The sequence below is a fragment of the Trypanosoma rangeli genome (assembly GCF_003719475.1).
Source record: "Trypanosoma rangeli strain AM80 chromosome Unknown Tra_15.4_contig_00017, whole genome shotgun sequence".
Classification (NCBI taxonomy): domain Eukaryota; phylum Euglenozoa; class Kinetoplastea; order Trypanosomatida; family Trypanosomatidae; genus Trypanosoma; species Trypanosoma rangeli.
The window spans coordinates 83,234-94,288 of NW_021705761.1; the positions used below are offsets into that span (position 1 = coordinate 83,234).

General features: G+C 47.5%; 6 protein-coding genes across 6 annotated transcripts, besides 9 other annotated features; all 6 read right to left on the bottom strand.

Annotated features, from left to right (window-relative positions):
* Positions 1-22: a microsatellite.
* A 51-nt stretch (positions 23-73) lies between these two features.
* TraAM80_00931 (glycosyltransferase) lies at positions 74-1,669 on the bottom strand (the record flags this gene model as incomplete). The annotated part of the gene is made up of 1 exon (XM_029377989.1): positions 74-1,669. The coding sequence occupies one exon, from the start codon at positions 1,667-1,669 to the stop codon at positions 74-76; it is 1,596 nt and encodes a 531-aa protein (XP_029242213.1).
* Positions 1,670-2,125: 456 nt separating this feature from the next.
* TraAM80_00932 (uncharacterized protein) lies at positions 2,126-3,907 on the bottom strand (the record flags this gene model as incomplete). Its single annotated transcript, XM_029377990.1, has 1 exon — positions 2,126-3,907. One exon carries the CDS (start codon positions 3,905-3,907, stop codon positions 2,126-2,128), a length of 1,782 nt encoding a protein of 593 aa, XP_029242214.1.
* Positions 3,908-4,213: 306 nt separating this feature from the next.
* Positions 4,214-4,232: a microsatellite.
* An 892-nt stretch (positions 4,233-5,124) lies between these two features.
* Positions 5,125-5,185: a sequence feature (GA-rich).
* Positions 5,186-5,205: a microsatellite.
* A 313-nt stretch (positions 5,206-5,518) lies between these two features.
* Positions 5,519-6,181, bottom strand: TraAM80_00933 (uncharacterized protein; the record flags this gene model as incomplete). Its single annotated transcript, XM_029377991.1, has 1 exon — positions 5,519-6,181. One exon carries the CDS (start codon positions 6,179-6,181, stop codon positions 5,519-5,521), a length of 663 nt encoding a protein of 220 aa, XP_029242215.1.
* Positions 6,182-6,271: 90 nt separating this feature from the next.
* Positions 6,272-6,312: a microsatellite.
* A 523-nt stretch (positions 6,313-6,835) lies between these two features.
* On the bottom strand, positions 6,836-8,974 carry TraAM80_00934 (uncharacterized protein; the record flags this gene model as incomplete). Its single annotated transcript, XM_029377992.1, has 1 exon — positions 6,836-8,974. One exon carries the CDS (start codon positions 8,972-8,974, stop codon positions 6,836-6,838), a length of 2,139 nt encoding a protein of 712 aa, XP_029242216.1.
* A 34-nt stretch (positions 8,975-9,008) lies between these two features.
* Positions 9,009-9,045: a sequence feature (A-rich).
* Positions 9,046-9,304: 259 nt separating this feature from the next.
* TraAM80_00935 (uncharacterized protein) lies at positions 9,305-9,757 on the bottom strand (the record flags this gene model as incomplete). Its single annotated transcript, XM_029377993.1, has 1 exon — positions 9,305-9,757. The coding sequence occupies one exon, from the start codon at positions 9,755-9,757 to the stop codon at positions 9,305-9,307; it is 453 nt and encodes a 150-aa protein (XP_029242217.1).
* A 379-nt stretch (positions 9,758-10,136) lies between these two features.
* Positions 10,137-10,174: a microsatellite.
* Positions 10,175-10,341: 167 nt separating this feature from the next.
* Positions 10,342-10,363: a microsatellite.
* A 37-nt stretch (positions 10,364-10,400) lies between these two features.
* Positions 10,401-10,435: a microsatellite.
* A 47-nt stretch (positions 10,436-10,482) lies between these two features.
* TraAM80_00936 (Wos2 protein) lies at positions 10,483-11,004 on the bottom strand (the record flags this gene model as incomplete). Its single annotated transcript, XM_029377994.1, has 1 exon — positions 10,483-11,004. One exon carries the CDS (start codon positions 11,002-11,004, stop codon positions 10,483-10,485), a length of 522 nt encoding a protein of 173 aa, XP_029242218.1.
* Between the last annotated feature and the right edge of the window lie 51 nt (positions 11,005-11,055).

Below are 11,055 nucleotides of genomic sequence, written 5' to 3' on the forward strand. Positions count from 1 at the left end.
AAAATGAAAAAAAAAAAAAAAATCACACAGTCACACACACGTATTGCAAAAACGTAAATAACGGGGTATAACTTTACTGTGACTTGAGCAGCGCCTCCACCGCATAGTTGATGTGCCGCCTTATCGTTTCGTACGATAGAAAATATTTCCCGTCCTTCCAAGCATTATGAAAGATGGCATGATACGTCACATTAATGCTGCTCGCTGTCGTGTGATAGCACATGTTGGCGTACCTATACGAAATAAATTCCATCAAATGTGAGCCATGGCGCATCCACATCGCGTTGGCGAGATTGGAGCCATGCGGGCCAACAACTATGTCTGCATCGTAAAAGGCATGTATCTGCTCTGCCACATGCAAATTGCCGGATAATGCGCGAAATTCAAAGAGTGCGTCATATTCTTCCAAGATCTGCTGCTTCAGCTTGTGGTAATTGAACGGCATCCTCGATAGCCTGGCGCGTTCTGCAAAAAGAAGACGAAGCTTCCGCTGCGTGACAGGAAGGGGAGGCATCAAATGGAGTCGTTCAAAGACAATGTCACGTAGGGCGTACGTCAAGTGTGTAAATGGCGTCCCACAAACATTTGGAATGGGATAAAGAACCAAATTCCCATGCACTGGAAGCGTCTTACGCATAATACGACCAGAAGGAATACCAAGAACATCGATTAACCACTGTCGGTGGAAGCTTTTCATGGGGGCATATAACACCAGTACCGCGTCTTCTCGCTCAAGTAATATTTTATGCACAAGCGCCAAACGCGGCAAATGCTCATGTGTAAAGTGATAATATCCCTTGCACCACTCATCGCAAAGGGCGACGACAACGCCACGCCAGTCCAGTTGTTCTGTACTTTGAATTATTGGCAGATGCCAACGTCTTAGACAGCCTCCACACGTGTACACGTTACCACCACATGTGATAACAAAACTGTTGGAGACCACAGCATTAAAAAAAACAGCCATGTACAGCGGGGGTTGTGGCCGCAGAAATTGGCTCTCACTGTACTCCTCATCCAGTGGCAAAGCCCATTCCCCATCACTCCTGCTAGGGAGTGCCCGGCTATCACGTTTGTTAGGCAAGGGGGAACAAAAAAAGACTCTCCATAGCCCAAACCTTTTCTTTATATCAAACTGAGGTGATAGGACCACTGGTGTCTGCCTCACAATCCATGGAAGCGAATCAAAGAAGACAAATACCCTACTCTCAGCTTCCTGCTGAAGTGCATTAAAAAATGCCACGGGGGTTAGACTATGTTTCACCCGTGCATTTTTACTCTTATATTCAAATCGGGTGATTCGCCTGTTTAGTGGATAGGCAAAGTGACAGCTCTTATTCAGGTTTGTGATATTCGGTGACTGCTCGCGCAACTCGTGAAGGCGCTCCGCAAAGAGTTCTATGCTCGCCCTAATCTTCATCCGCGCAGATTCCATCTCCAGCGACACGTTCCACGCCGAAACTGCCAACTCAGCCACATGTGTTTGCGGCTGTCTCCCGGGCACGGTGTTTCCTGGATCCGCCGTCTCTGAAAACTCCGTCGCATAGCCAAGGGCAAGCGTAAAAAAGACGAACACCGTCACCAAAGCGGCACCTGACGCAAAAAACCGAATCCTGCACCCAGGAATTTTTGTCCTCCGATTTCGGTTTTGCATGAACGTTACCCGCATTTGCTACCGCCACACCTGCATGTGTATCAGAGAGACCCGTTGTTGACGCCAATCCACCCTGCCCACCGCCAAAGAGAGACGGCCACACAGACACAAAGAGAAAATGAAACAAAGAGAGGGAAGTAAAACAACAACAAGAGCACATGCCCCTCACTCTACAGGAAACAAGTATAAAAAAAATTTACATTATAGCACGCTTACAAAAGGCGTATTCGGAGATTCCCCACCATCCCCTATCCTTAAAGACAGCGGTCACATTTGCGTGGCACAAAGAAAAGAAAGAAGCACACATAACGTAAGACACAACAGAGCCGGCAGGACGGTAGCTGAATGAATCTCCTGGCATGCGTATTTGTGTGGATGTGATAGTCACACTAAGGCCACGGCCCACGAATGACATCTGTTTCGTGCCGTTGTGAATGCCTTCAAATTTCTTCGGCCCCAATCTTATCATCGTCATGATATAAACTCGTCACTCCCCAATAACGTATCTCCTGATGCAAACTTATGCATCTTTTGCCTCTCCAACAGTTGCAGAAGCAGGGCTGCCTTTGTTTTCTGTTGGTGGCGCGATCGCCTTGCAACTAACACATGGCGCTTCCCGGCCATCAACAGTTCCGCCACCCCCGTATTTAAAAAATCAACAAAACCAACGAAAAGCATCGCTTCCGGAGCCTCAATAAATCCTGCAATTGAAAAGGCACCCTCATTTTTATCAAATGGAATTGAGACGAGGGACCGACCCATGGTACTCACCACCAACTCTGCATAGCCTCTTGGTCCAAGCAAAGACGTAAGACTGAAAAGACCGCGACTTAAAATATGACCAGCAAACATGCCATTCTCATTCTCTGATTGCCTCATAGTTCCAATTTGTTGTATGGATGTGGGGTCCGCCGTGGTGTTCTGTACATCGCTTTGGGCCTCTTTCGGTCTCCGCCGGTTGAAGACGTGGCGAAGAGACGAAATGTCAGAAAACCTCTTTAAGCCGACGGTGACTGAGCGCGCACTGGCGGGTCCTTCGATGGCGGAGCTGCTGCTTGAGCAGGGGGCTCGGTGCTCTGCAAGAGTGATGAAATGTTGAATATCTGGAACAACTTGTACCGATTCCGTCCCCCCTGTAAAGTCCCGAAGAACAATAACACGACCCAAACTGTCAAGAATAACAAGACACGTCGGCGCATCGTCTTCCACAACTGCTTCCGGCGTGTTATTTAAGTTCAAGGATGTCTTTGCCTCTTGCCGATGTACCAGCTCCGTGACTACCCCAATACGATGCCGCTCCTCACCTTTGTTACACTGAGTGTTCACAAACGCAAGATCCGAAATGGGACCACCAAAACGGTAAGAAACATGGCTGCAGTCAGAGTGCAAAATATGCAAGTGACCATTTGTTGTTCCAACCGCTGCAACAACAGAAGACTCCTCCTGCTGAACCGCAAGAGCACAGACAACACCATCGGAGAGAGGTTGTTCTATCCACGGGGCAACCCACGCGGGAGCCTTGGCAGTCCAGATGACATCCCACCTGTAGGTGTTCTTCTCTATCACCGCGTTACAGAGGACAAATGAAAACATTCCTGATACGTCCCCACGTGGATCTCCCGGTGTAAGAATGTGGCGCTGATGCTCTTCACTAAGCGTAAGACAAGCATCTTTCCGCACGGTTTCATCATAGCCACTGCAGAGCACAACATGTTTGCCTTTGCAGGAGCCGGTAACGAATGATGGATGATAAAAAAGACGCAACACACGTTGTTGGTTTCGTTCATGAAGAAATTGTGTCTCAATAGACCTAACGGGAGCATTCTGTGAGGTGGAAAGCGCCTGCAACAAAGGGAAAAAAAGAGCTGTGAGATGCTGCTGCCGCCGCCCACCATCGTCCTCCCACGCAACTATAGCACATACTTCATCAGCCTCTGCACAATTCTTCTGCTTACTAGAAATATTAGGCGTTTCGTGCGCCGTAGGAGACAAAAAAAACGCCACAAGTGAGTTCAGTCGAGCCACTTTCGCCTCCATATGCGGTCGCCACAGCTGCACTGAGGTGAGTGAGCCATCACGCACGCTTAAGTCTGGTCCCAATAGGTACACCTCTTCCCTTGAAGCGACAACGCAGCAAGAAAACCCGGCGAGACTTCCCATTTGGTACTCCAGGACTGCCACACACCCGATCGACGGGATGCCTGGTATCTCCGTTACCTCACCGCATGCTGGCGGCAACGATGTCGCATCCATCCAGCGTAGCAAACTCCACGCAGACCTACTTATTAACTTCGTCATGTAGCAGAGCAGCAAAACGAAAAGAGCGGAAGTGAAGGTCAAGGTAAAACAGTTTTCTCCGCTTGTTTCCATAAACGTAAATTAGCTACCGATAAACCCGCGGACGAAATTCGCAGAGACAGACATGCAGACTCGATCTTCACGCTGCGAGGGAAAAAAAAAGCCCTTAGACTCGCCTCAATAAAATACCAATAAAATGATAACAATAAAACAAAGCAATAAACACACAGTTGCAGAGGCACACGTAGCATACACTAAGGAATATATATATATATAATATTCTTGAACCCTTAGTAGTTGCGCCTTTGCGTAACTCCTTAAATTTTGAATATATCTGTACTTAAGCCGCATGAAAAATAAAAAAATAAAAGTGATACTTTTTTTTTGTCCCATGCGGTGCGCATTTTGGAACGTGTGCTCTGTTGCAGTCAAGTTGGCTCGCATCTCACGCAACTGCGCACTCAGTCTTTCTCTCAAGTTTTGATTTGTATTCATAGAAGAGGACCTCGGGTCACACAAGGCACCGGTGTGTAAGGCCGGCAATACATTTTACGTGGGAGCCGGTACCCGCCATTCAGAGCTCCATCGCAAGAAGAAATTGTACCACCCACCCTGCTACATGAATTGCAAGATAAAACTTTGCTTTTAGCTGCAGATGGTGCAAAGCAACGATTCCGTCCCTTGCGGGGGCAAAGGCATATGGGATTCCAATGACAGGCTCCATCAGGATAACGAATCCAGCGCATAGGCAAACTGCGATGTAAAAAAAAAAAAGTCAATCAACAGTGTCCGTCTAATCCGCGCAACAAAACTTCGCGCAGTGGTAAAAATAACCGTGACACGGACGATAAGCACCAGATTGTTTCCCCACTAGCTGCAGTAGGCCCCCATTGAATACATGGCCCTCTTCGCCAGAATGTGGTGGCGCTTTACACGAGAACCAACACTGTAGGTGTCTCCTTCCCCTCAAAGGGGGAGCGAAACAAGAGTGTGCAAGAGGAAGAGAATGGGGAAAAAGGAACAAGGAAACAAAATAAATAAATAAAGTAAAACTATGCATGTAATACATTGACCAATGTCATTTTCACTGCTTACCATTGAATTGCCAAACACATACCTCAGTGGTAGTTTCACATGCCATTATTGAGGCGGGGAAACCAACAACAAAAAGCGATAGCTAGCTAGCTCGATGGATAGAGAGAAAAAGAGAGAAAAGAGAGAGGGAGGGAGAGAAATAATAATAATAACAATAAATCCAGCAAAAGAACAAAATCAGTAACAACTGCAGCAGTTCCAATATGCAGCTCGTCATGGTGGTTGTGGTGGCGGCGGGGTCTGCATGCTAAGAACGGAGAAAACTTGCGTGCCCTCTGACGCAGGCAGACCCGCGGTAATCCAGTGACAAGGACTATAATTCCCTCTTCCACTCTTTTTGCTCTTTGTTTTGCTCTTTTGTTTCGCTTCAACCTCCCCCCCTTTCACCTTCACCATTTCCCTCTTGATACCTCATCCCCGCTCACTGTGTGTGTGCGTTTCCCCACATGGAGCGTTGCGCACAGAATCCACCTACCAGATGTGTGTATTTCCGCTGCGTAGCTTCACGAACTGATATCCCTCTTCTTCTAATAGGCGTTTGATGTGGATCTCCGCGATACGCTCTCTGCGCCTTTGGAGAGCGACACCAAAGTGATCACAGGCCTCTTGTACATGTGTAAGAGAAGCATTCCACCAAACCTTCATGCGGAAAACAACCTCCCTATGAAGCATAATGGTGTCTCGGTCTATCTCTGCCTGCTGACGCTCAAGCTCGCGTTGATGCTGTCGCATCTTTTCCTTCAACTCATTGAATGAGCTCGGGGCAGTGAAGTCGGGAATAAGACTCTGCGGATCCATCATTGCCAGACGGTTAGATTCCACCACGCGCTGCACACACAGCTCCTCTTCCTCATGAGCGTTGCTCATAGATTTGCTGAGAAGATAATAGACAACCCAAACGGTGGTGGCTCCAATGCCCATGGAGGCCAGAAAAACTTGAAGACGCCGTGCACTAACAAACGGTGTCGGTTCCACATACGGCTGCAGAAGCTCGGGCGCCTCCGATGACGATGGAACGTACCTCGAGAGCTGTTCTGACTCCGTTGTACCCCCCCCTTCCTTTTCGACCGCACTCAACGATGACTTGGCCCTCACCGCCAGCGCCAGAAGGACGCCACTTGACCGTTTCAGCATCCCTAAACTTCACCTTCCTGGCACCCCAACTACAACCCCTGCGCGCACAAAGAAATAGAGAGACCGACAGAAACAAACAAAAACATCAGCAATAATAATAATAATAAAAGGGTTAACGAAAAACAATAATAGGAGGCATTCAACCCAAACGCGCACACACACATAAAAACCCGCAGAGGGGGGAAAAAAAATGGTAATGAAAGAAATGTATCCAATCGTTTCCCGCGTCAATGACTATAGTCTAGTCAAAATTCCCATGACTGGCGACACATCGGGCACGCAGCATTACCTTGCTCGCGCTCAGTCCACTGCTCAATACAATGAATGTGAAACGTGTGTGTGCACTTCCCTGTGAGAATCGGGCAGTCGTCTCCGGGAAAGCGACATTGTGGGCAACACGCCTCGAATTGTTGTCGGCAAATACCACATGTATCATTGCGACAATCCCACATCCAACGTCCGACTAAGTGGGCACCCTTAATTTTCACATCCATTGGAACAGAGACGGTGGCTCTCTGTCCATCAGAAAATCACAACAAAACCAACAATAAGAGGGGACAAAAAAGCAAACAGACAGAGAAAAGATGACAAAATGAATACAGTCATACATAAAACCTGTCCCCTCTGTCAAGGGAAAACAACAAAAAAAAACATTTATCTAGCTAATTCATTGGGGGAAACTAGAGTTGTTTTGCCACTCGTCGAAGCTTGGATTCGACTACTAATCCGCGCTACTTCCTCAAGTAGGCAAGAGGGTAGCTGCCAATCTTCTTTATTTGTATCTGACATTTTCTGTTTCTCCTCTTTAGCCATGTCATTTTCACTGCTGGTCCCACCAGGAGCTATCATGTAGTGCAGTGGATCTTGCAGCTCCTCATCGTTCCAGTCACGTGCATTTATGATACAATTCCCGTTTGACAAATCACCCATCAAGGTCTTCTCACGCTTGGCTAATATCATTTCACCAATTGTGGCGTTCCGGGTCAAAAGGACGTCCTGTTGCTGCATCTGCTCCTGCAGCTGTTTCCTAAGACGGTGCGCAATGTGTTTCCTTAGCTTTCGTTTCTCCATTTCACCAACACCGTCAGGGGCGTACACGCTGGGGTAAAATACATTGGTTTCAGGCTTTGCTTTTGAAATTGTCTGCAGCTTTTTTTCATCTGGCATGGACGAAATGAATGAGGCAAAAAATTCCACAACGCAAAGGGAAAAGAAAACAGCTGACAGAGCAATAGTTGCGTGGACTGGATGACGAGCCTGAACCTTAATCGCATAGTCCGGACAGAGTTCCTGAGCAGCGCTACAGAAGACCGCCGTGTCTCCCTTAAACGACGAACACGGCACCTCATGCGTCGTATGGGAGAAAATATATAGTGTGTATGCAGCAAACGCAGACGCAATTGCATTAACGACTATGTGAAGAGCCATCATAACGATATAAAACAAAGGACGCGAATTTTCTAGTGCTGCTGCCCGGGTTGTAAAATAACTCACCGCTACCGCCAGAAGGGATGCCATAAACATACACGACGTTGATGCAACAATAAACCCACCTGGGCTTGCGAGATGACTGAAGAGAAACGCTTCCGTGGCTTTTAAAAGTGCGGGATTCTTTTTGACATCGCAAAAGGGGTTGCTTTTAACGTTTTCAGACGCGTCTCCTGCCCCAACTAGACAGATTCCATCAGAAACACGACAACAGCGTGTCTCTAGGGTGAATCTAACGTAAATAATCAGCGCAAGACCGGCAGCAAACGCAGCTAGTGCCACGGCAAAGGTGACAAGAAAGCGAATACAGTTGCAACGCAGAGCTGGATGTAAACCACGCCGCAACACCTCCATAACCTGAAGGTCCAGTTGCCTAATGTTGGGATACCTCATTCCAGTGAAAGGTGAGTTGGCTGGGGCCGACTCCCCATCATTCTCCCCTCTCACCGTCTGCATGTCCCCACGCAGTCTCACAGGCACTCGTTGCGGATTGTAGACGGTTCGGTCAAGCATCATTGTCTCCAAGTTGAAGCTCTGTGTCATTTCTCCGCAGGTGACCGTTAAGGCACGTGTCCTACGGAAATTTGTCACGTCATTGAAATCTTGATTGTCAGGGGTTTTAGAAGGCTGCATCATTGATCGTTGGGTTTGAAGCCGCACCGGAAGCAGCAACGGACTCCAGTACCCCTCGCTGGGGTTAAACTCCAATGCAATAAGGGTACGAAAACTTGGGCACGATCGTCTTCTCATGCTGGCAACAGTGTGTATAGAGGAGCGATGGGCGGTATTGGCGCACGACACAACCACTGACCTTCTGTCAGTTGACAAAACCACCACATCCACGAACAGTTCGTTGAGAAATCGTAAAAAGCGGCGTAAAAGCAGCTTGCTCTTCTTTGTTCGACGTTTTACTTCAACCCCACGCAGGAAACGGTCTCGTGCGGCTTCAACAATGTCATTGGTGCGTCTAATGTTCCTCCACAAGCAAAGTGATGCGGCAACAACAACGTTTTCCACACGAAGCGGGGACGAAATAAAGTCGGTTGGTTGCAACTTTTCCACCGAATAAGACTCTTCATGTTCGGCAAGACAAATTGCAAGCTCTGGGGATGTGTTAACATCCTCCAAGTAGGTCTCTGCCACCGGTTGAAGTAGTACAACCTCGCGGCCCAGGTCTAACGTCTCCGCGGTGTCCGTCGCCAGAGCAGTAATGTCGCGACGTCGGTACACACGTAGGCGAATAATGGGATCAAAGTCAGTCGCAAAAACATCACTGTTGACAGAAAAACAGCGGGGTGAATCCATTCATGTACAAGTTGTGCACCTACAACACAGGGGCAAATAAATAAAAACATTTAAATCAAATAAATAATAAAAGGAGGAGGAGCAGGAAAAATGGAAATAAAAACCCAAAAAATATATTTACAAAAACTGTTAGATGCACTAAGATGCACATGTGACCTACACACATGGGCTTCTCATGCCAAAAAAGAAAGAAACAATCGGAGGAGGGAAAAGAACCCAATAAAAGTGACCAGCGTGAAAGTAACGTGTTGGCACCGCCCTCCCCACACCCACCTTCTTAAGCTTCCCCTAATACATGCATAATCGCTGTCCAAAAAGACCGCAATCTTCTCACCCATCTTCTTCCTCTGGAGTTGCCTCACTCACACTGTCGTTGTCTGATAGCTCAGCCCCGACGGGGTAAGTGGTCATCGCATTGACATCAGCTACCAGTTGCTTGAACGACTCAAAGTCTAACGCGCCTGCAACATATGCCGTACAAAGGTATCGACAATAATCGTGCTCTTGCCGCCACTCCTTCATTACTGCGGCAGCCAATTGATCTAAATCGATGGGGCACCCGGCCTCCATTTCACGTGCAATAAACGTGTGCAGCAAAGCATCCACCACCGCGGTGTACTTTTTAAACAAAGCATATAGTTGCAACGACTCCTGCGTGTCAGTAGAGCGTCCCAGCAGCCGCATGACGCCCTGCTCCTCTGATAGAAAATTGCCGATCGCATCCGTATTCGCCCCTTCACTGAAAAAAGCGTCCAAGCGCTCAAGAAGAAAATCCCCGTCCATATAGAACTAGATAACGTTTGCTGTTACCGTTCTAAAAAAAAAGAGCCCCCTTTTGTTTGTTTTTCCTTCTCTCTACCAATCCCTTCAGTCTGCCTCTTGGTCAGCGCGCGTTCTTTTCTCCCTCGTTGCCCCTTCCCTATATGTATGTTCCTCCTCTAGCGTCTGTAGAGCTGAGGAGGTCACAGAAGAAATCAAGAGGCACGACACTTCCCAAAAACAAAACAAAACGCGGGGCATACCAAAAAAAAAAACACAATGATAACTCTCTAAAGGCACATGTAAACACGACTTCCTTCTCTCCCACAGAGCCTCTTGCACACGCACAAACGGATTTTTTTCTTTTATTTGTACCTGCGCTCAATAGATTTATCAACGTGATATAAAAAAATGAATAATAATAATAATAAATTAATAATATTCTGGAGAAACAGAATGAAAGCGAAAGGGTGACGAGGTGTGAGGGGAGGAAGTAGAGGCTTCTTATTTTTAAGTTTGCTGCATCCCCAAGGGAAACAAAATATTTTTTTTTTTTTAATGCCCTTTTCCTGTGTTCTCAAAAAGACCCAAGATCTCTTTTTTTTTTTTCTCTCTCACTCTCTCTCCCTCGGTTCCTTTCCCTTTCACGCTGTGTCAACAAAAAAAATTTCATTTTTCCTTGCCTTCATTCGTTCTTTCTTTTCCGTGTAGCTCTCTTTAAATTGTTCTCCTACGACACTTAACGGCTTTTACTTGCTGTCAAGATCCTTCAGATCGGCTGCAGGGGCCTGAGCCGCAGCATCACCCTCTTCGTCGTCCGAGTCTTCCATTCCTTCCATTCCTCCCATTCCGCCCATTCCTCCCATGTTCATCATGTTTGAAAGATCACCATAATCGCCGAAGCCTGGAGGAGCATCGTCTTCCTCGTCCTCGTCCTTCCAAAGGTTCCAGTCCACGGAAAGCCAATTCGCGGTGCTGCTGCCTGACTGGTTCACAAGTTTGTTCCAGTACCCCTCCTCCTTCTTGGTCGCACACACCTGGATAGCAACGCCCAAAACCTTGAACGTAGACTTTTCGGGAACAATCTCCTTGAGGAGGGTGATCTGGTCACTTAAGTCGTGTGGCTCGGGAGCCTTAGGCGTAATGCCCTTCCCAGTAATGCTGATCGTGTTTTCCGTGAATTTCACGTTAACGTCCGTGGCACCGCTCACTTGCAGAGTGACATAGAGCTTGTCCTTACGTTCAGCCCACTTGGTTGGGATGTGCGCCATTTCGTTTCTTTTATGATAAGCCTTGTGTTACTTCTCACTATTGTTAGCAGT